Here is a 27,902-nt window from a genome sequence, read left to right on the forward strand (position 1 = left end):
TAACATATAGGAAATTATTGAAATCAGAATGTCTTATGGAACACGTAATTTTGCCCCTGATTCACTGAATTGCATTACAAATTTAAGACAGTTTATGGGCAGGTAAAACAGAGCCCCAGGCAGCCAAGAATCAGTACTTGAGTGCCCTCATTAATGTGTGCTGGAAATATGGACAGGGTGCAGAGCACAAGCTCTGTTTGTACATTCATAAATATAAATACTTGAATTTTATTTTCAACATTTTTAATGGAAAAAAAGAGCGGGAAAGCACCAATTCCAACAATCTGGTCTTAAAATGCCACCTGTGGAGGGGAGGCACCATCAGCACTTTGCTCTGTCCCTCTGTCCCTCCCTCTGTCCATCCTGGTGTGCTCCCAGTGGATCTGGGTCTCTGCTCTTGTCCCTGCCCCATCCCTGCCCTGCTTTTGCCCTGCCTGGGCTGTGTCAATGAACATTGATTTTTTCCCCCTGCATGGATTTCTGGATTGATTTCTGGTTGGCAGTGGGCAGTGCCCAAGTTCATGACCCATTTGTCCCAGGCAGCCTCAGCAGGATCTGCAGTCCATCCCTGCAGGGTGGGCTGTGAGAACAGGAGAAACCCCCAGGAAAGCTCAGGGTGGTCAGAAATTCACTCTGGGCAGGGGTTACTGCAGAGCAGCTCAGCTGCTCCAGGAAACCCTGGGAAATGGGACTGGGGGAGCTCCAGCCCTTGGGACACGCTGAAATGTGCTTTTCCTGAGGGTCTAAGGCCACTGCTTTTGTGGGATGGCACTGGGGTTTTGTTGGGGTTACACCAAGAATGGTGCCTCAGCTGCAGTTCCAGGGATGCAAGCACTGCAGAACCCCCCCAGAACCAAATGCTGACCTGTAAAGAAGGTTCTAAGTGCAAGAAGAAACTAAAACTAAAGGAGGAAACTCCTGGTTTTTATTTCTATTGCCACACCACCTATTAGCCAGGTTCCAAATGCAAATTATTAAAGGCAGGGAGGGTTTGTTATGTTGTGCATCAGCCCTTGACATGATTTTTACATCCACTTTTCTTTTGAAAGCAAGCTGAGTTCAGATAGGAAATTTATATGAGAATCCTGGCTGGAAAAGATTCCACACTGAAACATGACTTGCAGTGGAAAAGAAAAAAAGTCAGAAATGTGAAAAGGGAATAATAAGAGTATTCAATATTCCTGTGCAATATGGTGATATAGAAGTGTATGTATTTTACCTGCAAGTTAAATAATTTCAAATGTAAAAATAATCTCCTTTATGAAAGGGTAAAATCAGAGTGCAAAAGGTGAGAGGAACTTTCTCAGTAGGAAAGAAAGTCCAGGCACTGTCTGGGGCTTGCTGAGGGGTGAATTCCTGTCCTATGAAATGCAAAGTCACAGGTGAGCTTTACTTTCAGCTTCAGTTCTTTGACCATTCTGGAAAGACATTTCTGAGTTGAGCTTTAATTATGAAGAAAATTGGGAATGATGGCTGTGGGGAAAAAGTCCAATCTGGAACATCAAAGTCCTTTCTTGCTAGGGTGGTCAGAAACTGCTCTGCAATTATTTATTTGAGGTGACCTAAATAACATTTAGGGACAAAAAATTGTGGGCCACTTGGATTTGGATTGTAGCTTTATTGAAGTTGAAATATTAATTGGGATATCTATTGGAGGACTTGTTGCAGAGAGGCTGAATCTGCAGAAGTAGCAGGGTCTGGGGGAAAGAACTTTTTGATAGAGAGTAAAGTACACTGGAAACAAGAAAAAGGAATATTTCTGAGGTCAACATGGTTTGCTGTTCAAATCTGCAAATAAATTTAATTTAATTAGGACGGTATTGGAGTCAGTATATTGTTAAAGCCTGCACGAATTAAAATATAAACAGGGAAGAAAGATAATGAAAGGATGAAAAATGAATGGGAAATGAAAAGAATGCTCCAATAGAGATTGTATCTCAAGTAATTAAAAGTACTTCACAGGCATTCAACTTGTGAAATAAGGCCTTGTGCAGGGGAGAAATTTCAAGGAGAAATAAAGATTAGAAACTTTGTCTGCAGTTTCTGCAAGGCCACAATCCAGGCAGGGTGGGGTTTCCACCAGAAGGCACAATAAAGTCACCATGGTCAACATGTTTACAATAACTGCAGGAATTTCATTTATTTTTATATTTAAATGGTTTTTTTAAAAATTATATATGGGACACAGCTACCAAAAAAATTTTCCCCCCTATAATTTTTCTAGCATTTTTCTTTATTAAGCATCTCCCTAAGAAAATTACAACAGCAAGGAATTTTTTGCAGTGATTTAGTTTGAAGCACTCATGGTGAAGGTGAAGTCTTTCATGGCTGCCTCTGTATCTATTAAAACATTGTTCTTCTGAATTAAAATTATTCAGGTTTTCCCTAAATTAATACCATTTTAATGGCCACACCTACAGTGATCTCTCTTGAGATCCTTTTAATTTTTCATTCTGCAAATACTTGACTTTTTGATTTGTCAATTTTGCAAGTATATTAGGAAGTATTTTTTCTTACTTCACCTGATTTGTGAACAAGTTTCACTTTTAGCAAGTCATTCTATGCATCAAATACTTCTTTCCACCCATATTTCAGGGGTTATTCAAAGGTAATTATTCTAGACTAAAATCTTCATTTTATATATATATTGATGGTTGAGTAGGTGGAAATAAATCTGATTTTTTTTTGGAGTGGAATGCCATCCCTCTTGGTGAGAGATGAAGAGATTCCATCTCCTCAGTGGAATGAGGAACCTGGCACACACATTATTTTTGTCTCCACAAACATGTATGCATCCAGAGAGTTTTATTAATTTCAACTGGAAAAGAAGTTCAGCTTTTGGCAGTCCAGTGCTATTTATTGTGCTGTGCCAAAACATTGAATTAATACTGTTGAATTGAGTGGGTTAATTATTGCACATATTAGAACATGTGTATCATCTTTTGATTAGTCTAATTAGCAGCTTCATTCTTTCTTGGTCTTTCAAATCATGGAACTTGGAAAAATAACTGATTTTAAGGATTGGGTATGGGTTTGGTTTTTGGTGGTTTTTTTTTTCCCTTTTAAAAGCCTGTTGACAATTTTGGCATTTTCAGGTTTCTCTTAGGATGAGGGCATTGAAGGAGGATAATTTTGTACAAATAATTCAGAGTAGCTTAAAGTCCTGGAATTTTACAGGTGTGTACTTGACTTTTCTGTCTTACTTAAAAATTTCATGGTTTTTCTAAGGTGTGCTGGAGAAGTCTGGATGTAATTACAAATTATGTGTTGAGTAACCACCAAAATTAAATCCTTCCTAAAATCACCAGGCTAAAGGCAGCTCTAGGGAGCTGATCTAAGCAAAGAACAAGGTAAAGGAGAATTTTTCTTGGTGTCTTCTCAGGGCTCTCTTCAAGAACCACTGATTCCACCCCAGCTGTCCCACAGTAACACACGGCAGGAATATTTTGGGTACTGCAGCAGCGCCAGCAGTGCTGGTACAAAAGTGCAGAAAGCAAAATTTTCAGAAGTATATCCAAGCACAAGATTGTTACAAAAGGAATTTAGGACAAAATTGACTTTTGGATTTGTGTTTTTGTGTTAAATACATTAACTACTTAGACTTGGACTCTCTAGAGAAGTTTATCCTCTCTGAAATTATCACTCCTGCAGAGCAGCCATGGCCACACAACCTCTGCTGAAGGCCCAGATCCCTCTGGTTATAGGATGTGTGTTTATCCTGTGGCCAAACTGAAAATGATCCTGTTCAGGTGTTCCAGGGAGAATTTCATCCCTTGCCATAATATGAGGTGCATAAAGTGGAAATAGGAGAAAGAAAGTTGGCTGCATTTTATTCAAATTTCAGCTCCTGCGCACAGTCCAAAGGGGAATGCAGGGCAGCTGAAATCCAGGAGACCACATCTAATTCCTGCCCACAAACAATGATAAAGGGCTATCAAGCTTCTGATAAATTACTTCAGGCTACTTCTGTATTCTTCCTACTTATGGTTTTGTTTAGGTTAAAAACCAGGAAAAATACAAATTTGCTCTGTTGATTGCTGCTAATTCATTGAATTTATGCATGTCATTTGCCTCTGGAGCAAGACAGTGTTAGCAGACAAATGAGAGGAAAGAAACTTCTGTTTTTCCTGTCTTTTGACATAGTTGAGAGGTTTCCTCTTGTCACACAGTAATTCTTTTTCACAAAATAGTGAGAAACATGTTCCATTCCAAGTGTTAAACCTGTTCCAAAGCTTGTAATTTTCCTCTGAAAATGCATCTGTTTAAGTAGCAGTGAGAATGAGGATCCCAATCCATGGCAGACTTGGCTGGTGAATGCTTGAGAAAGAAATGTACTTATTTCTATTTAGAAATTTATAAAAGAATCCATTTATAATAATCCATTACTGGATTTCATGTTGGTTCTGTGTCTGGGTAAGCTCAGTGGTATTCTGATCCTGAACCTTTCATTCCTTTTCATGCTGTGAGCTCCTGTCACTCACTGGCAGAGAGCAGCCCCCCAAAATAATTGCAATTAAATTGTATTGCTACTTATTAAGCCAATGCAGGAGCAGGAATTCATGCAAATGAATAGGTAGGTAATGAGCTGGGGTTAAAAACCACGTGTGTGCAACTCTGTAGGGCAGGGCATGAGGGCTGAAATTCACTTCAACTGGTGTTGGGATAATATAATAGCATTATATTATAATTTCCATATGTTCTTCTATCCCTGGTTTAGGAGATATTAATGGAACACTCATTTCTGACATAATTTTGATTTCTCTTGAGGTTTGGAGCTGGAAGTCAGGGATTGTTTTGTAATTTCAGCCCTTCTGGGTGTCTGGTTTCTCCAAGGCTGATTGAACCCAGTCACTGCTGGGGATAAAGAAATGGAAATTTTCTCTGCACAGGGATAAAAGAAAAACCTTTATAGCAACACCCTGTTCCAGTTCATGGTGTTTCTGTTGACACCAGCTGCCCCAGCATGGCATGGTGCACTGTTAAGGGACTGTCTATTGCTTTTGTGCTTTGATTTCTCAGGGTTTCACAGGCATCCTTTCCTGCACAATAATCCACTCTGCCAGTACCTGTGGAGAGCAGAAAGCAGGAATGCCAACTTTAATGTTTTAACCTTAATTCTAACCTAAATTGCTCTGTGTAAGCTCTCCTGAGTCCCCAACCTCAGAATAGCCAAGATTTGGATACTTGATTTTTCTGCAGCAACATGGAGATCCCTTGTGGTCTCCTAAGTCTGCCCACCCAGCCTTTGTGGAGCAATTAGAATTGACATATCCAATTAATTAATATGAATTATTGCTCTTCTAGAATCTCAATGTGAAGTGTATGGAACAGCCTTGCAGTGACACATGAACAAATTGTGCAGCAGACCATTCACATTTTCTTCTCCATCATTTTCTTTCTGCACTAAAGGAATTAGAAAGAAGGAATCTTGTAATATTTTCATCCTGTGTCATCTCTTACTCATGATAAAATGTGTTGCTGGATTTCTACATTTCTTTTAATCAAATACATGCAAATCTTACAAAAAAATTTTCTGAGTAAAGCATAAAAATCCAGATGTTGCGAAGTTCGCTTTGGTTTCACAAAAATGCCACTATAACACCAATCTTTCATGGAGGAATTGAGCTGAGTAATTTTAAATTCTAAATTCTGGGGTGGTAAGTCTTTCACTCTGATCTTTTATTGCAAACACAAAAATAAGAGTTCAAGTGGGGCATATGAAAGGAAAATATTGGTTTTCTAAAATCATGGCTTGGAGCACCGAGGGCTTTGTGCTCTCTGTCAGAAACCAGGAGAGGGTTTGGGTCTATTGCATCATAGCAACACTTAATTGTACACTCCTGTATGAAACATTTAAATACATAATTTAAATCCATTAGCCAGCTGAGGTTGCTAATCTTGACTTGGCAGCTTTATGAAAGGTCTTTACCAAAGCTGTGTGAATTGCCATATTTATTTGGGTGGGAGAACCAACCCCATGGGAGTCATTCTACGGCAGGTGAGGTTTCCTGAGGCTGTGCTGCCCAGTCCATCCCCACAGCACCTCTCAGTTTTGGGAGTTTTGTTTAATCCCAGCCCAACTCAATGGAACTGAGTCCATGAGGATTCCTGCCGGTGCTGAGGAGGTCCCAGAGTGACATTCTGGGAGAAAATTCTCCTCATCCTCGGGGAGAGGCACCAGCCCTGGGCCAGGGGCACTCAGTGGGGCTGTTCCTGGCCCCAGGGCTGTGCAGGTGTCCTGGGAGCCATGTGGAGAAAGATGTGGGAAGGAAGAGGATGCAGACCATGGAAATGAATCCTTTTCAGTGGAGCTGCTGCCTTGTGAAGGCTGCCCTAGAACAGAGGCTGGATGGAGTTAAAGAATAAAATAGGGATTATTAGAAGGTCTCAATGGATCCACCTTGGGCAGCACAAGAGCCCAGCCAGGGCTGCACCCAAGATGAACCAAAATGGCCCCAAAATGCACAACCTATCATGAGGTCTGGCACTTTTATAAATTCTGCTCCGTTTGCACCTTGCAGTTCATTGTCCCATTCCAGCTTTAGCCCTGCAGTCCCACCCTGCTTGTTTTTCTCTCTCCAGCCCACGGTGTTTGTACTCCGGGGCTGAGGTTTGGGTCATTTGTCCTTGGTGCCCAGCTGGAGCAGGAATTGTTTTGTCTCCCTGCTCTGTGCACAGAGCTCACAGTCCTTTAACATGAAGCTCAGATTTATACACTAAAGCAGCACAGAATCTGAAAAATATAAAAGCTAAACCCGAGGCATCACCACTGCTCCCCAGAATGTTTTTTAGTCCTTCCAGAGGATCCTAAAGCAGTGTGGATGAAGATCTGTGCCTGAACCCTTGGAGTGCTGCAGGCACTGAGGGACAGCCCATTGACTGCACCCAGCTAATGGAATATTGATTCAGTCCTAGGTAATTATGTTAAATAGGAGGGGAATATTAGATTATAGAGGATAGAGGAGTCTATTTTTAGAACAAAAAGGAAGAATAATGCACACTAGTACAGGAAGAGATAAGCTTCCCCCCTTTAAATGGAAAAGGTGTTTTTACACTAACAAAATTTAAATTTCTTTTAGATAACCCGAGAACTCAGTGATATACAGATATTTCCTTGGTTTATTCAGGTGCTGAAAGTCTTAACCATCAAAGAAATTGTTCTTTCTAACAATCCACATGAAATACTCTGGTAATTCTTAGTCTTTTAATGAAAAATAATTGCACAGTTTCTTAAATGGTATTTCAGATATTTAGGTACAAACAATATTATGAACATTTGAAATTAGCTTTTAATATTTTTTTCTAAGACTTTCTCTTTCTTTCCACTGGAAAGGACTATGTTGCCTTTATTCATTGTGTGTTTCATTTGCAAAAACTTTCCCTTGCAGAAAGCACCAGTTCCCTTTTTCCCTTCTCAAATCAATCTGATTGGAAATCTGTCCCCTGCAATGCATGGCAGGAAGCACTATACCCTGTAGCATCTCTGTGCCAAGGAAATAGAGGGAGTAGCTCAGTGAAAGTTCAAAAAAAGGTCATTTTTCTCTACCAAATAATTGCTTTTCTAATTTGCAAGGAGCGTTTTCTTTCATAAATTCCTGGTAAGATATTTTTCATGCCACTGTGTTACATTATCAGTGTCTATGAGCTGCCTGAATTCCTGAGTAATTATCTGTGATCAGTTATTGTCAGGGATAAATTCATCTGCATGCAAATATCTGAGCATGCACATGCATATTCATGTCACTGTTGTTGACTGAGTTGCTTGAGCAGCCTTCAGCAAATTCACAATCCAAATAGATAAATGAACTTTTTTCATACTCTCATTAATGCCCATTCAAATGAATCTTGTTACTAATTTAATTTCTATATGCTGCTCTGAATTGTTATGAACATATGGAACATTTCTCCAGATTTTGTGTGGTTTTTATGTGGATCTACCACTTCTGCAGGGATCTAAGTTAAGTGTCTGACCCAAGTGAAATGGTCAATGTGGATGTAAGATTTCCAAAACCAGCTTATAATTTATCCCCTGAACTTTGAATAATTCACCATTGATTCAAATTCTAATTTTGTGTTATTTACTGAATCTCTTTTTCTCGGTAATCTTACATTTCTGCCTTATAATTCATTTTAAGAGATACTTTTAAAAAATGAGGAAATGAGGCTTTCTAGGGTTGGATGGTTGGTTCCGCACAAAGCTGTTATGAAATAAATAGCAAAGTTTAATTGACCACAAGGTTTTAGTAATGAATAATGAAGGTTTGTGGTTATTAAACAGTGCATTATACATGTACAACTCCCTTAGATATTGCAGAGAAAGGTGAAAAAAGAACACTGATCTGTACAACAAACACTTGAGATACTTTATCCTTGCCACTGGGGTTCCCTGGATTGGTAACTGGGAATGCAAAGAGGAATTTGGTGTGATTTAGGTATTTCTGAGACAGAACATATCAACAGTGCCCAGTGCACAGCAGGGAACAGCAGCAGGCTGCTAATGACTCATGCAGGCAGGAATTGCTGATCATCTTTAGAAGTTAGCAGATGATCCAGTATGGTTTTGGAGGAAATATCTCCTGCCATCCTTTGCTGTTGTTTCTCACAGCATCCCCAGCCAGCAGATTGCTCAGAGCTTGTTTTCCTACACATATGGAAGAGGTCAAGCCACCCTGGCTGTCTGGCTTGCATGTGTTTTCTCATGGAAGCCATATGCAGATCAGCCCATCCTTAACACCGAAATAAAACATTGGGAACAAGAATCCTGGGGATGTGGAAAGAAGCCACAAAACACCCAAACCCCCTCCACCCTCCTGGGCCTCCCTTTTGTGCCCATCAGAAAGGAAATGCTGCCACAGCTTCATTTCCCCACTGGTGTTTTCCTGGGAGTTGACATTGGAGATGTTCGATGTGCCCAGATGTCAGCTTGGCACTGCCAAAGGCTGAGTGGATGCTGCAATGCACCCACCACTTTGTCAGCAGGGCCATGAGAAGGTTGTTGTGGTCATGAGAAGGTTGTTGTCATGAGAAGATTGTTCTGGTCATCATAAAGTTATTCTGGTCATGAGAATGTTTTGTTATTTCATGCTGCTGGGATATTAAGGTTTTGCTCAAAGAAAAATATTAGAAAGCATTAAATGCATTTAGAAACAAAGAAATTTTTTTAAAATGCAGATTTGCTTCCAGGGATTTTAGATCTAAACTCCTGGTGAAGTCAGAGCTGAGCAGAAAATGTGAATTAGAGTGGGAGAGCAGCTCCAAGGGATGCTGTTGAGGTGTACAGGAAAAGCCTTCTCCCAGAGAAATTAAATCACAGGTTTGGATCAATTCTCCTGTTTCTGAATCTGATGGTTCATCACCTCTGCAGAAATAACGAATTGGTGCTTCAGATATGTAAATAATCATTTATTATACAGCTGAAATGAGATATGAGCTCTCCTCTCTTAAAATTTTCCTCTCTTAAAGTTTGGTGAGAATGGGCATTAAATAGCCAAATATCTGGGTTGATGTTTAGATTATTTACAAATAGAGTAAAATTGAGGGACTTGCTGAATGAGTAATCTAAAACTATGAAAAATATAAGGAGGTTTCAGACGTTAATTATTATTTCTTCAAGGAGGAGGGGGAAAAAGGAAAACAGCCAAAATATACATGGGAAAATTGTAATTAAGGCATTCCTTGAGCATGGTCAGCAGACTCAAGAGTGGCAGGAACTTTAAAATTAAATGCACTTTCTTTATACTTCATACCATTATGGCAGTCAGGAGTCTGCATAACTGAAGAGCAGATCTCATATTTTTACAGACCTTATCCAAAAATGACATTGGTGATGTGTCACAATGTGCTGGATCTCATGTGGGACAGAGAGAGAGAACTCTAAGATGCATTTTCGGAATATGCCCACAGATCTCTGTCAGGCTGCTCAGTGGATCAGATTGGTTTAATTCTGTGGGACATTTTTGAAATCTATTCTGTGTGTAATGAGTTTGCTTTCCTCACAGTTTTTTGTGGTTTAGGCACTTGGCTCCTCTCTCTCCCCATAGATCCCTGTGCAGCCCTCCACACCCAAACCAGGGACATGTTCCAGTTTATTCAAGCTCACCCAATTAGGGGAGTATTTGTTTATTCCACAATTGAAATCACGGTGCTTCATTAGGATTAAGCAGAGCAAGGAGGCTTTGTGCAGTTTGCTCAGAGATCTGTGGAAGAGCTGCCAGGTAAAAGCTCCTTCTAAAATGTTGAGGCAGGAGATCAGGGATCCTGTTAATTCCTGCTCATCTTAATCAGTCCAGGGCAGGAACTGGTGCATTGTGCAGCTTTAGGCTGGCCTAGAGTGGGGTGAGCCTTACATAACCTGAGATCCTTGAACAATAAATCTGCATCTCCATCTCTGACCTCATCTGCTGCTTTGCTGTCACCAGGAGCCCAATCACCTGACTCTTAAACATAAAGTTTAAATATAAGTCTTATACATATACATCTGAAGTCTTAAACATAAAGTTAACAATTTATTTTAAAACCTTATTCTGAAAAAATACCTGTTTCAATGGCTGGCCTTACAATCTTTTTGAGTCTGCTTATTAAGGAAAGACTATAAAGTTCTAATTCTTATCTGAAATAAAAATCATGTTTGTTAAAAATAAAAAAAAATCCAGGACACCTTAATTATGCTTGATGACATATCTATATCTAGATATCTGTATACCTAGATATCTCAATTTCAGTGTAAATGCTAAACCTTCTTCTGTATAAAAAAAAAATATAATGCAGATCTTAATTTTTAAAATAGGTTAAAATATTTAATCTTATTTCTAGATCTGCTTAATGTATCTATTTACAAGATAATAGGAAGGTGTGTGGAGTGCTGAGGAGCTCCGTGACACGTTCCAAATTACAGACTCAGGAGACAAAGAATTGTGACACAATTTGCTCCAGCAAGGTGGGATAATTATAATGGAAGGGAGAACAAGGGGGAGGAAAGCTGCACATAAAAAAGCATCGAGGTGTTTCAAATAATAGACCCTAATTTGTATTATGATGTTGCATATTTGCATAGCATCAGCATAGTTATTAATGAACTCCATACTTTTATTTTGATGAAATGTCACGTTCTGTGCACATAAACTGTGCTGTGATACTGCAGTTAACTGGAATGATGGGCAAATGTTGTTAAAGAGAGGCAGAAGGATGGGGTTTATTATATATTTATGGTATGTTATTATGCTAATTTACTGATTTAGAAGGAGAAAAGCTTTTAAAGAAAAAGTTGAACCAAATTTGGGTCGTATTTTACGGGAGCTGCATTCTCCAGCCATGAATGGAAATTATTTTCCTAATACATTTATAGTTTTCAAAACAACAGCACTAGGATTTTATATATACATATAAAATACACTGATATATTCAATAATTTATGTATCTATAGACTGAATGAACTAAATCTTATGCATTCTCCTTAACAAAACTTTTACTTTCTTAATTTATTTTAACTTTTTTCAAGCGGTGTCATGACTTGCATCAGATTATAATAATTATCCCTATTTTACCATTCAGGAAATTTTAAGTTTTAGGTTCCAGTCTCTTGACCTGAAGTTGTACACTGGTTCATAGGACCCCTCATTTAAAATTTATTTGGCCTTTTTCAAATTGCTGTTCAGACAAAGGATGAGCAGCCTGTAAATTCTTTAAGAGGAAATCCAGGCACACCTGCTGGAAATGCACTTGGACTTTATGCTATTTCAATGTCTTCAGTGTGAAGTTGTCTCATAAAAACTTCACCACAAAACTTTACTGAAATCAAAGAAGTGCTTACAGAGACAAGTTTTTCAGAATCAGGTTTCCACTGTTTCAAAGCCTCTTAACCTTTAAAAACATCCCTCCAGAAAGGAAATTCGAAAGAAAAAAAATGTGTTTTGACAGTTTTCATTCTATGTATGTGCCAGAAGTATTTGTGCTGAAATCAGAGTGTATGATTAACTGTGACTTTTGCTTTTATAATCAAACATGCTGTGTTTGCGTGGCTTTATCAAGAGCTGACTGGCTCCATGCTATCCCCAAAACTCTGATTCTCATGGAGCAGCAGCCAGAGCCCTGATGCAGCGGGAGCTGCAGATCCCAGCTGGCACTTTGTGTGTTCCCAGGGGACAATCCCAGAGCTCCTCTGGGGATTTCCCAGTGCTCTCGGAGCTGTGACTGAGCCCAGGTGGGACAGGGGTGGCTCCAGGCCCTGGGGACCAGGAAGGGAGCAGAGCATCCCCGCGGAGCTGTGAGCTGCTCCACACCCACAATAAATCGATTTATGGCAGATCTGAGAATGGCTGGATTGGGGAAGAACTCCCTGGAGATGGAGCTTTTAAATTCCCAATAATTTAGAGCATTCTTAAAGATTTTGCATGAAATGTAGAAATGGGGCTGCAGCTCAATGCTTAGGCTGTGGTGTTTTAAATGCCTTGAATGTGACAAATTCCATGTAAAGTGCTTGAATTTCAGTCAGTGCTGCTTCCTTTCACCTCCTCAGTCAGATCTCTTGTTCTGCCCTTTTACTTCTCTTTTATATTCAGTGAAAATTATAACAGTCTCAAAGTATCACCTACAGAAAAAGCTGTGCATGCACCCATGTGTTTGTATATTTATACACATATATATATTTATATATATTACACTGACTACTCACACGAATGACAACATGAAGAAAAATTACTATAATTAGAAAGAAATCTGTTTTTAAGGTAAGTTAAAGTCATTACTTATGCAATATAAACTGTTTAGTTAAAATTACATCCTGTGTCTATTAAATTGCAATGTGCATACATTATTTCTATCTCTGTATGTCACATTATAGCAAAACAATTTCATTATAGCTCTACCTGTAGGAAAAAATGCTGGAGGAGGGTTTCCACAGAAGAAATAAACTCTTCATATGCTGTAGGTGTTTTGTGCTTGACTTTTGCTCTTCGGGTGCTGGTGTTTACAAAAAACTGATTAGCACTTGGATTTTTTTCCCCATTATATTCATTATTTTTTATCTTGATGTTGGCTACAATAATTTGATCTATTTTATCCTTGTAGCTAAAATTCTTCCAGATTGCTGTATTAGCATAAAATCCTCCTTTTTATGTTATTGCTTACCTGCAGTAAGGTATGAGAACACCTGAAGCCACAACTGAAGAATTTTTTCATTCCATTTCTTTGGATTTGTAAAAAGCTCAGATCTTATATTGTCAGATGGATACAGAATTTGCTCAATTACTTAAAAATGGAACTTCAAACCAGAACGTACAAAACAGGCAGAGCTTTTAGCTGGAATTGTGGCACAGGGCAGGAAGGTTCTTTGGTGAATGTGGTTTGGCTATTTCTGCATTTTGGGTTTATGACATTAAAAAGAGGAGGAGGCCAATTTCAGTTGCAAGATTCTTTTTTTAAGATTATCTTTTTGGAGGCAGATTTCAGTTTTCAAAATTCCAGTTTTGACTGTAGGGAACATTCAACAACTTCTCTTTTTCATTGTATCTTCTCTGAAAAACAAGAGTCTGCTTCAGTTTGCTCAGGAAAAAAAATGGCATTTTCTCCTGTCACCTGAATTGTACAGTTTCTGACAACAGCCACCCGTTTTCTGCTCTTCAGAAAACCCCACCAGGTGTGAAAGCCCTGTGGGGATCTGCTCCCTCAGCTCCTGCAATAACCCCAGCCACCAGCACAGCAGCTCAGCCCAGCAGAAGAGGGGAACCAGGACAGGGAGGCTGGAAATGGAGAATTCCAGGGGAAACAGCAGAATTTCAGAGCTGTGCTCTGCAGGCTGCCAGCAGAGTTATCCTCCCCAAAGCAGCTGCACACCCCAGTGAGGAGGGGCACTGCGAGCACAGCTCCAGCCTGGAGTTGTGCTGCTGATGTTCCTCCCTAATGAGCTTGTCTGGCCCTGATCTCAGCCTCGTGGCTCGTTTGTGCCTCCTGCAATCCTCCTCTGCAGCTCCTGTCATGGAATGGGGCACCAGGAGCTGCTGAGCTCCAGCCTGGCACAGGGGATCAGTCTCTGAACAAATCTGATAATCTGTGCAGCTCTTTTGAATGTGTGCAGGTAATGATGCTGTCAGTGCAGATACAGAAGTTCTTACTGCTTGAGCTGTGCTTTTGTATGAAATAACTTAAATATTTAACAGATTTGCCAGCCATCTCTTTCTGTGTTCAAGGTGTGCTGATAGTTTGGCACTTTCTGCAGTGTTCTTGTCCAGATCCCTCTTTCTGAAATGGAGTGTTGGTGACTTTAGGGAGCTTTCTCTTCTCATTAAGCAGTTCCTTGATCCAGATTTCAGGATAATTTGACAAATTGTGTGGCTGTGTGGTTCTAGACAGGCAACATCTGGGGTCGTTTTGGCAGTCAGGATTCATTCTCTAAACTTGTATATTCATTTCCACTGATTGACTCATTGATGATGGAACAACCTGAAACATCACAAAACAAAACCTGCAAATGGAGCAGCCCTTTCTTGTTTATTTTCCCCTGAATTTGGGATGAAAAATAATCCTGCCTATGCTAATGGCACCCTCTTGCCCCCTTTAGAGGTTTTCTCTTTTATTTTTCTGTCTTACTTTTAAAACCAGAAATTACATCTGGGATTTACAGTGCCAGAAAGGAATCACCTGAATCTCCTGCCAGGAGACAGAATTTTCCAGGCTCAGGAGCAGCAGATATTTAACTCAGGGGAGGCAGAGTGTGTGGCTGGGAGAGCTGAGGTCTGGCCTGGCAGCTGTGATCGTGATTCAGTCTGGCAGCTCTGGGGCTCTCTCAGTGACACCACGGAGATGAGGAGCCTGCAGGAATTAGAGAGATCTGGATTTTGGCAGTGCCATCCACGAGGCTCCTCACCTGCTTAATCATTGCTATAAACTACTATGGTTGTGAAAAATGAAGGGATGGGACTAATTCAACTGTTGAATTAGTTGTTGAATTAAGAATTATTTCTTGTTTAGATAAATATTAGTTTTAAAAGTTGTGAAGTTTTAGAGGAGTAAGTAGTTGGTTAAAGTTTGAGTAGTTACAAGGTTTTTTTGTTATAAGGTAATATAATTTTTTTAAACTTAATATATAGTTGTTATATATTTATTTATTGTTATAAAGGTTTATTTTATTTTTTAACTTATTGCTTTTACTTATTTTTGTTGTATTGTGGATACTTTTGTCTAATGGGCGTTGTTTTAAAATATATACCTCTTTCTCTTATAACTTTTAAACTTTTAGTTTATTCTATACACCTACACTCTTACATTGTAAACTCTTTACTATTTAATTGGTACAGTTTTTCACTTAAGGTATATTCTTATAGTTATAAGTTAGAAATATATATGTTAGAAATATAAGTTTATGATTTTTTTTGTTTAATATCTGTGTATTGTATTTTTACATTAATCTAAGTTTCTTTTCAGGTTGCAGATTAAATTTTTCTGGTTTTTTGATTCCCACAAACTACAATTCTTTGTTTTCAAACATGGCCACTGAATTAGAATTGGTGCAGTTTAAATCTGGGGGACACCCATTTCTTGGCTCTTTTCCCCTCTGGAGCAATCTCCTCCCTTCCCCATCCCTTTGGCAGCTTCCTCCAGTCCTCTCCACAAATCCTGCCACAGTGGGCTTTGGTGGCAGCAAAGCATCAGGATGTGGGGATAACTTTAATAACTTTCAGGGTTTATTTGCAAGCACATTTTCTTATCTGATGGCTGATTAGAGTTGTTGGATTTAAAAATTAAAATTTTGGATTTAGACATGCTTAAATCTAGAACAACCCAATGTCTCTGTCTTCTACAAAAGCATTGCTTTACTGTCATTTTCATAATAATTTTATCTTTTCCCCTTTATTGTGCCCCACTCAGTCTCAGGTAACCTCTGACTTGCATCAGCACTTCTGCTGTGCTGAAAAATTTCCTTTCATCTTCTGATTGTCTTTATGGATACATTTTATCTACGGTTTGCTGTATTTTAAATTTAATATTGACCCTAATTGAAGTTGTCATTGGCATGTAAGCAATAAACTCCAAGATAAAGCGAAGCACTTATTCACTAGGTGGATTTCCTCACACACATTTCCTGCTCAGTTCTGTGTTTTGCAGATCTCTCTGGCTGATTACACTTGCTGGGATCTAAAATACCCTCTGGTATTTATAGATTCACTGATCAAACTGTGTCCTTTGCTGTTTAACTCCCCTTAAAAGCAAAGTGACAGGTTTCCAGTGCTTTATGCAATAACAAATTATTGGGAGAGGTTTTTTCCTGCTTATTTCCACAGGAATAATCAACCAGGAGGATCCAGTTCATCATCCTTGCAGTGTGCTGCTGAGTGTGCAGAATGAAACCTGTTCTGGGGGAAGCCAGGCCCTGCCCAGCTGGTTGGGAGCTGGAAAAGGCATCCCAGTGCATCCACTTAGTCATCAGCCTGGCATGAGTGCAAGTCAAGAGGAAAATAGAGCAGGGGAGGGAATTCCTTCAGTGCTGTAATGAAAAGCGATATTAAACAGATGACACACTACTGTCACATACAGCTTGCTCTTTAAACTTTTCCAAAGGAGAATTATTTTCTTTGGTTATACTGTTTGCTTTTGAAAAAAAAAATAGTTTTTTCTCATCTGTAGCAATTTTGTCTTGAACTGGATGATCTGGCCCTTACCACGGAGTTTTAGCTGTCATACAGCCTAACAATGAAATTAATTCTCTCCCTGGTATTTCAATCTAATTCTCTGCAGTCAGCTAAGGTAGCAAAGTGTTTCATTTCTCCTAGATTTCCTTGAATCATTTCTCAGAGTGAACTTTGACAGGGAGAATGGCTGGCAGGGAAGGCCTGTCCCCAGTGCCAGCTGTCAGAGGTCCAAACACTTCACCAAGTGCTTGTTTGTGCTTTGTTTGCTTTCCATACAACCCCAGTTTATAATCTTCTTATTGGTCAGCCTATTTCCCTTTTCTGCAGTTGAAAATTATTATTTCTAGTACAAATATCCATGTTGGCATCTGTCAAGAAGGGTATTCTTTTCAATTCTTTATTCTCTGCTTTGAGGAAGAAGTTTAGGCAAAAATATTAATGTGTGATATTCATGATCATCCTCTAATATAAGCATAAATTTAAAGTGGGCAATCAATTCAGGTTCTGAGAGTTGATTTTGTTTAAATGTTCATTAAATTCTTTCATGTTCTACATCCTGTGGGGGCTGCAAAAAATCTGGGTTCAATTCAGCGTGTTTGAGACTTTCTGTGTGAATTTGAATTATTTAATGGATTTGAACTACCTTTGTGCTTGTTATCTGAATCTAAGTGAGGAATAGGCCTGGTGATAAAAGGACTTGGACACAGATGAAGGAATGTGGATAAAGGGAAAAGGAACTTGTGTTTGGAAACCTACATCAAAACCTTCTTCTGCCATCAGAACCAGAACCATGGACAAAAATCCACTCAGAACTCTTAAATATGGAAGCCTGGAAGTGGCTGGTGTTTCTGAGCCATGAGCAGCTGTTCCTGAGCAGCTTTGGGAGCAGGAGCAGCCCTTGCCCTGCCCTGGCTGGATGTTCCCTGTTCCAGATGTGCACAGCTGCTGTCCAGGGCTCAGCTGAGGCTGCTCCTGGGCTCCTCTGGGCAAGGCCATGTTCCACTTTACTCCTGGTTCACAGGGGAATGCTCTGCTCAGGGAAGGAGCTCCAGGAGCTGGGATCCAGCAGTGGGGCTGCTGCAGAGTGAGGTGACAGACACCCATGGGCTCAGCAGAGAGGGGACAGTGCCTCTCTCAGCTCCCTCCCTGAGATGGGACTGTGCAGTGCTCCTGTTCCAAGGAGGCAGGAATTTGATCATTCTTGTGCTGCTAATAACTCCTCTCTTGACCCAAACCCTAAACCCCTGCAGTATCCTGTAAAAACCCCACAACCCTGCCTTTGCACAGTCCTTCATCTTCATCCTGTCCTTCCTCCCCGGGAGTAATAAATGGATTTTTGAGCTTTGTGAAAACAAGACCTGTCTCAGTTTGTTCCCATGCCCTGCACCAGCAGCTGCACTGTCCCTGGACATGATGAACTCTGTTGCAAGGTGACACAACATGGGACAGACCCTGAGATTCAGCACGTGGGATCCTCTTTTCCCTTCCCCAGGGACGTGGCTGAACCCAGTGAGTTATGTTGGACCATGAGTGCTGCTGGCAGCAGAGGCTGTGTCCCAGACTGGGTGTTGTTAAAATTGTAAAGACTGTTTTTAGAGATCTGTGTGTCCCAACCCAAATATTCCTGTTTAATCTCAACCCAGGTACCCACAGCCACCCTCCCAGCCAAGGAGAATGTTGGGGAGAAACATCCTCCCTCCAGGATTCTTCTCCTCACAGTTTGGTTCATGCAGCTGACCTCACACTCTGTCCATCTTCTTTCCTCCAGAATTACGGTTTGGAGACTGAAAACCTGAGGACTTTGTCTCACAAGCTGAATGCCTCAGCCAAAAACCTCCAGAACTTCATCACGGGTAGGAGGAGGAGCGGCCACTACGATGGCAGGGCCTCCAGACGGCTGCCAAATGATTTCCTTACCTCTGTAGTTGACCTGATTGGTGCTGCCAAGAACTTACTCGCCTGGCTGGACAGGTAATTAACTGTTCCTCAGTCCCTTGTGCATGAGAATAATTCTTTGGGGAGTTTTGTGTTTGTTCTTTCTTTGCCTCTTAGTCTCTTATTATAAAATTAAAATGGCAGGTCTGGAATTACAGCTCTAAATTTTTAGAAATTTGTGAAATATTGGAATCAAAATTTCGTACCCTTCTTCGTCAGGAGAGTGTTAAAATTTGCTTTTGGGATTCTTTCAGTTGGATTTTTTGTGAAATTAATATTTCTGTGCTATTCTCACTGCCACAACTGGTAATATCAGAAATTTTAGAATGAAGGGCAAGTAAGGAAAGCTTGTGGAGTTTGAGCTGTCTGTCAGCCATCAAAATGACACAGAAAATCTGGAGTTGAGCAAATCAATTAAGAATGTTCAAAATAAATGACAGTACTTGCTTAGTCTGAAAATTAAATGTTCTTATTTATCAGGAGTAGACTGAATGTGTTAGGTACAGGTGTGATGGTTGATGCTCAACAACCAGCATTGGTGTTTTAAATTTATAAACTGAGAATGTCATTAAAAGTATCTCTGTGACTGTGGCAAGACAGAAACCAAGACACAAACCAGAATTTTTCTTATTTGGAAAAAACAAACATTGGCTTGTTTTTCTTTGTGGTTCTAGCAGTGAATAGCTTTATTTGGAACTGGAATGCTCTGGAACATTTAAATGGCACCTTAGAAATCACAGTGAGAGTGAATCACCCTCCTTTACAGGATTTGTATAATCCTGGTGACATCTTCCTAACCTAATGCCAGCAGTCATATTCTCTCAGGCTATGACCTTGTCAACTCTTATAGCTTCAAACCGGGTCAGATTCAGCCAGAATTTGGAAAGCCTGAAGAGAATCTGACTATGCAGGAAGCTGTGAGTAAGTGAGCATCACTGGGCTCTCTGAATTAAGGTGCTGGTTGCTGCTGAGGAGTGATGTCATACCAGAAATGCCATCTTTTAATAAGCACTACAAAGAAAATCTGGGCTGCTTATGTTATTTGAAAGCTTCTATTTCTACTCTGCATTAGAGCGAGAACAACTGATATTCTGGCCAAAATCCAGAATTTGCATCCTGCCTGCATTTTTTTTGTTTCAAAGGTGTATATTACAAAAGTTGTGCCACTTGCTGCTGGTGATGAAAATTATTTGGCATTTTTGTGCTGTAGGACTCACCCCTGTATTAGATATATCTGCCTGTAGTGCAAATTGTGGTCCCTAATTCTGCACAAACCTGTCCTTGCCCTGCCCCAGGTCTCCGTTTGTCAGCGTGACAGAATATTCACTGCTGAAAAACAACATTGTTCAACTGTGCCTGGAACTAACAACCATTGTGCAACAGGTAGGAGTGGCTCTCTGCTCTGAGGCCTTTCACATCACTGCATGAAAACTGCAATAGTAAAAATAACCCTATCAATACAGCTCTAACATCAGCAGAACAGTTGTTACAGCATTACCTCCCTGTTCTTTACTACTCTCTTTTTTTTTTTGGGAGGGACAGGAAGATTTTTGGACTTTGGGGATCCTCCTGGATAGATTGAAGGATGGTGTGAAGTTAAAAATAATCCACTTTGCTCTTGAGTGGACAATTTCATGTCAGGTGATTTGCCACCATGCAAGTGTTAGACAGAAGAATAAAACCACAGTGGGAAACAGCTTAAGTACTGCTAGCAGGTTGTTCCAGATTAAAATGTGTGTGATCCAAAACGTTTTGGGGAAAAATTCTTAAAATGCATGCAAATACATCCAGAACCTGCACTGGCTTCTTCACTGAAAGGAGAGCCAGAAGCATGGAAGTTTTTAGGGATGAACACAAAATATTCATAACATTAAACCAATTAACTGCAGAACAGATAATGGCAGCAGTGTTATCATCACTGACAGTCATTAGTTAATTGTAATATACAAGTCCACAAGTACATAAAAGTAATTTATGTGGTCTTTAGTTCTATATAAAATATAGAATTGCAGAATATCCTGGGTTGGAAGGGACCCATCAGAATCAGCAAGTTCAGGCACCCCAAAAATCCCACCCTGTGTCTGAGGGCATTGCCCAAACACTCCTTGAATCAGGCTTGGAGCTGTGACCCCTATAAAAATAGAATAGAATACAATATTATAATAACAGTCTCTAGCAATGTCTGCCTCTGAAGGGAGACAAGAGGTGACACACAGGTACTGAAAGACTGAGGGTAAATTAATTTTACAAATATTTACAATGAGCTGCTCCCCTTGTGAGCAGATAAAATATTGATGAGACAAAAGAGTGTCACTGCAATATGTGGAGAGGTCAGAGAACAGGCAGGGCTGTCTTGGAATGAAGAAAAGGAAAAAGATGAGAGGGTTGAAGGAGGGCAAGCAAGAGGAAAGCTTAGCTTAAGCTGCAGTTATAGGGGCTCTAGGCTGGGCCTGTCTCCCTGCCTGCCTCTGTTCTCTGCTGCCACAGATTTCCAGGCACATTCCCAACAGATCAACCACAGAACTCAATTTCAAATGTTTTTTGGAGCAGTGATGGAGTAGTAGCTCTGAGAACTTTTTTTTTTCCCCTCAACTTCAATTTTGTTTCAGTTCTTGGAGCTAAAGAGCTAAGGCTGACAAATATGTCATTGTATTTTACACTATTATCCTTAATTTATAATAGTCAGCTGTATTCCTCCTGGAAATGCTGTCCTTTATGCATTTTTTTGCAGCAGAAAACAAAGATCCTTTTTCTCTTTTCTTAGTTTAGAAATTCCTGTGTCGGCATTTAATTATTTATGTATCTTTATTAAGCTTTCTCTTACAAGGTGCTTATAGCACCAGGCTATTTTTGATTTACAGACTAAGCAAAACGAACTTCTCTACAGCATAAAAAGTCCAGGTTCTGATCCTGTCCTTCAGCTGATATTGCACTTTGTTTGTGTGAGTTTGATTTTTCCCTGTGGTCCAGGTGAAAATGGAGTAATTTTGAATTGCTGCCTCCACTTCTGTTGTTCATGTCCCAGCTTTTGGCAGATGAAATTCTGTTCTCCTCTCTGAAATTCTGCCAGCAATAGTTTGGTTCTTTGTTTTTTCCAGTCCTTCAGCTCCAGTCCCACAGCTGTCCTCCTTTTGACAACTTAAAAACAATCTTTTAGCATAAACTCCAAATCATTCCAAGATGAAAAATGCCTGGTTAGTGCACGGGTTATGCTTTAAAAATGCTTCAGGTTGCAAATCAAGTTTTTTCTTTTCTTTATCTTATTGTCAGATCTGGCTTGTTTGATGGTTGTCTATTAAGTTCTTTTTATGTTATATTAAACTTAGCACCAGAAAGAGCAGATAAAACCAAATCAGTCATAGAGAGACAACTTTGCTGTCACTAAATCTGAGAAAAATTGACCTTAATGTGTGAAAGCAGAAATGTCTCACCTAGACCAGAACTGCAGGCTCAGCTGTAGGCTGGAATATGAATTGAAAGGCATAACTAATAGAAACCTGGGTCTCAGATCCTTTCAGATGCTCCTTGTTTTATGAATTATATACATTTTAAATACCTCCTTCAGCCAGAGTGAAAGTAGCAGTCAAGGGTACAGATCTGGCACATTAAGTGGGAAATGTCTTTGACATTTTGTGCAAATTGAACATGGTTTGTGTGCACGACTTGCAGCTGCCACTTCAGGTGAATTTTCTAACAGGGGACATTACCCTGTAACCTTAGTTTAATACAGAAAGTGCTTATGAATCTTCATGCTCAAATGTCCTGTGTGCTCTGGGTGACATAACCTTAAATCAAATATATTTTAATGTATTATTACTATTTACATACCATGCAAATGCTATGATGAATAGCCACTTATTTAACTTTAAACAGCATCTGCTCATGCTGGTTAGAGGAAAACCTCATTCTCTGATTTTAGAGGAGATTTGCAGCTGTCCATTTCTGTTGGGAAATGTGCTTTATTCTGCTCAGTTTTCTGGACCCTTTTGATCAAGCTGCAGTAAAAGAATTATGTCATGCACAGAGCTGCAGAAACATCCTGATTTTGAGGTGCAATGTCCCATGAAAATGTGCATATAATAATATAAAAAACACAATAAACAGGATATTGAGATGTTTGAGCTCTCTGCTGCCTTTACCCTCAGCTCTATCTCAGTTCCAAGGTGCACTCACTGCTCCAAATGGGATCCACCAGAATCACTGAAACAAATTTGGGCTGCTCATAGCACCAAGGCTGCCCTGAGGGAAAAGCAGAGGAGCTGGGGAAGAATAGATTTGGATTTTTGTTCACAAAATGCAGGCACTGGTTAATTTTTCATGGAGTAGGAAGAGTTCCCCAGTCCCAGAGGCAGCTGGGGTTCTAATTTTCCCTCATTATGTCCAAGATGTTTAAATCTGACGTAGATGCTTTTGATACACCTGAAGAACAAACTTTCAACAAAAAGAATCTTTGTCTTACCAAAGGATGTCAGCACCACTCAGCCTTTTGCCAACAAAACCCGAACAAAATTCTGCTTGTTCTCCCCTTCATTACTGTCTAATTAACCTCACTGAGATAAATTCAGATGGATTTATCTTATAATGGATTTTTTTATAATGGATTTTTTAAAATTACCTTATAATGGATTTTGCCCTATTTTTAGCCAAATACTGTGTTTAGGATGAAGCATGGCTTTTCTGGTGTTTAAAAGCCATCTAGTTTGCACTGCAACTGACAGGAATGGTTGTTTCTTAGTAACTTCTGTATTTGGTGTAAATTTTAAATCAGCCTCCCCTGAGAAGGTGGTTGGACCAGATAACCTCCAGAGGCCACTCCACCTGAATTATCCTGTGATTCAGCAGCTGCCATGCAAAACCTGGGTGTTATTTTCAGTTTGAACTTTGCAGACTTCAGCTTTCAGTCCCTCCATCTTATTTTGCTTGCATTTGCTAAAGAACCTTTCACCAAACATCTGTTCACTCTTTTCTAAAAATACACTCTGATCAAGTCCCTACCTTTGAACCAAGGAAAATGAGTCAGTTATGTGCACTTGCATTGTGTATTTGCCTAATTCCAGAGTGATCTCTTTCTTTAGAATGTCTGAATTTCAGAAGTATTTCATTTTATGCATGCCAGCATTGTATTTTGAAATATCTCTTTGTCATATCCACCACTCAAAGGCTGCTGTAGAACTTTCCTCTGGTGTTGTGGTGGGAAATGCTCCTTTATAGGGTTTTTGTTTCTTTTCAGTAGTTGACTCATGCTGTTTTATAGAACTGAGTTAATGAACTCAATATTTCACTTTTTTTAATGTTTTAGTTAACTGTCCTCAAGAACTTGCCATAAAACACTCTTTATGGTATCTGCAAAATGTTGTGGTACTTGCACTTTTTACTTTTTTCAGAATTAGAAATTGAAATTTTGAGTAGAGTGTGGGTAAGCACAAGTCCCACTGACCTTTTCTCTTTATGAATATGCAGGGGAGCAGTTTCACTTTGTCAGAGACAAAGGTGGGCTTTGTCAACTTTGGATATTCAATTTTGGATATTCGGGACAGTGCAGTCCTTCCCTGGCTTGCAACACTGCCCCTGTGACTGGTTTTGTAATTCCTGGGGTTTATCCTCTTACAGAGGGGAAATACAACACAGCTACTAATTTAAAGGTTATTTTAAACTTCAAGAACAAATATTTTTATCATGTCATCTTTCTACTGTAGAGCATAGAAAGAATGTGACTATAACTATTATTTATTTTCTAAGAAAAATACATCAACATCCTAAAAATGGTAGTCCTGGAAGATTATTTTTTTAATGAGATCCCTAGCGCATTACTATGTATCAGAGAAAAATAAATCAGAAGGATTTTGTGACCTACATATCTTAATATTTCAGTGTAACACTGCAAGTGCTTTTAACCTCTCAGTTAAACTAGTCTGATGTATTTTAAAAAGAAGTCAATATGCATCTATTTTGGAAGGAATCCCAAAGCCATTAACATTTTTCATGCTAATGTAATCTTGAATGTGCAACATAAGTACAGCTAACATTAATTCTGCTCTACAAAACAGTAAAATTTCAGTTTTACTATACATAAGTCTTCTATTCTTTGACCTGAAGTAATTAAGTTTGTTCAGAGGGAGGTTCATATTGTATTTCTAGCACAGAAATTAAAGGAATCATTTAGACAGGAGCATTAGCTCTGGAGCCAAGCTGGAAGCCCTGCTGTGATCATTTTGTTCTCTTGGTACGTGCAGGGTTAAAAGGAGATGGTGGATGAGCTGTTTGAAGTGTGCAAAACTTGGAGGGAAAACTGCCTTGGGCATTGCCAGCCAAACTGACTAATTGAATTTTTTTTTTGTGCTCTAGAAAATAACAGTATGAATACAGAGGAAACATCAAAGGGATACTTGACCATGAAATGTTAATATAAATTCTTCTGTGTTGCTTGGCACTCCCAATCTTCTGATTTTGACATTCTTGTTCTGTAGCAATATTTTATAAACTGTAGCCACTTAGAAATTAATTTCTCCACAGGAGCAGCAATCTTCCAAAATAAATATTGACCTTGAAAGCCGAGGGAAAGGCAGCTCCTTGGGCTGAGGGTTTGGAGCAGCTGCCTCAGGTGGGCTCAGGGGAAAATCCTCAAAGGGACACCCAGGGAACAAGGTTTGGGAGCTGGATGGGAGCAGCCAAGGGTTTGGGCTGCTGGAAAAGGGGGGCAGAGACCTCCAGGGGTGTCCCAGCCCAAGTGAGTGTGCAGGGAACAGGGAATGAGGGGTTGGAATTGTTCTGTGTGAGATCTGAAGCAATTAACTCATTGCTGATGTATTAAGATGCAGTAAAAAGAGAAAACCTTGAGAGCTACAGGGAATCTCAAGCTGCTTGAAGGGATATAACAGAATATTCTGAGCTGGAAGGGACCCACATATCGAGTCCAAGTCTTGAGATAAAACCCTCAGCCTTGGTGTTACCATCACCAGGCTGTGACCAACTGAGGGAATCTTAAATTCCTTGAAAGGACCTTTCAGACATTATCAGTAATTTAAATTTTACTTGGAAGTTTATTTAAAGGAAAAAAACTAAACAAAGAAGACAGGTTTTTAAAATTATTCCATATCTTGCTGTGTAGAAAGCCTTTTCCAACATGGAAGAGCACTTGGAGAAGGATTTAACAATTTCCCAACAAGAGAAGGGGAGAGGGAGCCTGGCCAGGGCTGTCCTCAGGGGGAACCAAGGCTTGGGGAGACCCTGTTCTAATCTCGCTCTGCTGTGAGGAGATATTTTCCTGTATTTTCCTTTTTATTTTTATATTTTAGCAGACTATAACCTGAGATTTGGAGTGGAGCAGAGCTGCAGGGGATGGGTCAAACCCCTTTGCCATGGCTGCCCCAATTTCCAGAGGGTCACACTGAGGGAAATTTCAAACATTAAATAAGTCATAGAGGCAGTTTAGCAATTTGTGTGGTTTGTTTCATGAAAAAAACCCCAATATTTTAACCCCTGTAATAATACTAAAGCAAAAAGCAAGGTAAGGGTGACACTAGAATTATGGAGTGTAAAATTGATTATTCTTAAAAGGATAGCTAAAATAGGAAAATGACCACTCCAAAAGTAACAAGTCTTAAGGTTCATCAGGAATTTGTAAGAGATTATTAACAGCATAAAACTTCCTTTCATTTCTTACTAGGAAATTTAATGTGACATTCATTTAATTGGTTTTGTTCTGTTTTACCACAGGATTGTACGGTGTATGAAACAGAAAATAAAATTCTTCATGTGGTAAGTAATTCTGCTTTGGTGTTCTCTATTTTTACCCCACACATGGAAATTACTTTTTCAAAAAATAAGGTTGCTATAGGAAAATACTTACTCTTAAGAGTTCCTTACTCTTTGGCATAATTTCTGATGAATTATATCAGTTGCTAAAAATTAATATTCCCTGCAGTAATGCTCTGTGTTATAGCTACAGTTAATTACAAATACAGAATTATTGATTGAGGTTTAGAAGCTGCACAATATTCTGTATATTGAATGTTCTCTATAGTGAATATTCCTACCAGAAAGGCTGGTCAGATCCATGGACCTGCTGCATCACTGATTGTCACACTGAGCATTTTGTGCCTTCAGAACTCAAAAAAATCTGATGACAAAAGGGAGTGGAAGAATCTTATTCAAGATTATTGATTAGATATTGGCCTTTAAGTCCAAATACTTTATATTTTCCTGGTACCAGCACAGAAACCTGTACTGACACTGAGATAAAGCCTGTGGTGAGAGGGAACTCTCAGAGGATTTACAAGTTCAGATAAGCTTTTGACAAGCTCTGCCCAAGTGCCTGACTCTTTTTCTTCTTCTATTTTTTAAAGCCTTTTGCACATACTCTGCTTCCAGCAGGGATTAAAATCTGTCATAAAACATTGATGTGCTGTTAAATTTAGCAAGTGTGCAGTGACTTTTAGAGGGGGAAAAAAAGCTTATTATAGCAAACCTGGGTGTGAATAGAACTTTTAAAATCACCTGATACCTTCTGGGATTTGGGGGATGTACACACACACACATATATATATATATATAAAAATATATTTACACACACACACACACACACATATATATATATATATAAATATATTTACACACACACACACACATATATATATATATTTATATATTTGCACATTTTAGCCCAAAATTTTGACTGTGGCAGGGACACCTTCCATAGACCAGGTTGATTTGATTGAAAACTTCTTTGTTGTTTATTTTAATGAAAAGATTATTTCCATGAGGCAACTCTAAGGTTAAAGCATTACAGCAGAAATTTAAAAGTGTTGTTCTCCCTGGGGTTTAGTCTGCATCTAATCTGGGCAAATGCTCTCCAGTGTTGAGGCATAGAGGGATTTTCAGTTGGAAATTATGGAATAAGGATAAGGATAAGAATAAGGATAAAAATAAGAATATTCTTATACTGGAGATTTGCGAGATTTTTTTAGTTTCTCCATCCCTGCTGGGAGAAGATGAGACCCAAACTCTGCTCAGGGGCTCTGGCCCCAAGCTGAAACTGTGGAATATTGAAATATTTGAAATATTTGTGGAAATGGTGACCTTTATCTGCAGCCACCTCAGTGGGATGCTTTGCATCTTGCAGCTGATACAAAACCCAGATGCCACAGCCCAGGCACCAGAGCTGTCCTTGGATTTCCAGATGAGTAACTGCACAGTGAATGGAAATCCAACCTACACATTCAGGCAGTTAACTTATTCATTGTGACAACTTTATTTGTTTAACTTCTGTGGATAGTGTCAAATGAGATATTAGAAAGCCTCATGGTTTTGCGAATGTCTGAAACAAAACTTCCCTAAAGGGATTTC

The 27,902-nt window shown here is 39.4% G+C and overlaps 1 protein-coding gene across 1 annotated transcript in view; it reads left to right on the plus strand.

Annotated features, from left to right (window-relative positions):
• The window catches only part of LOC131563874 (connector enhancer of kinase suppressor of ras 2-like), a 167,161-nt gene that overhangs the window by 66,790 nt on the left and 72,469 nt on the right, over positions 1-27,902 (plus strand). Inside the window, exons 4-6 of the mRNA XM_058814063.1 lie at positions 18,391-18,593; positions 19,853-19,940; positions 26,274-26,315. Coding sequence (XP_058670046.1) covers positions 18,391-18,593; positions 19,853-19,940; positions 26,274-26,315 — 333 coding nt within the window. The remainder of the gene's footprint in view (positions 1-18,390; positions 18,594-19,852; positions 19,941-26,273; positions 26,316-27,902) is intronic.

Source organism: Ammospiza caudacuta, chromosome 14 (assembly GCF_027887145.1).
Source record: "Ammospiza caudacuta isolate bAmmCau1 chromosome 14, bAmmCau1.pri, whole genome shotgun sequence".
Lineage (NCBI taxonomy): Eukaryota > Metazoa > Chordata > Aves > Passeriformes > Passerellidae > Ammospiza > Ammospiza caudacuta.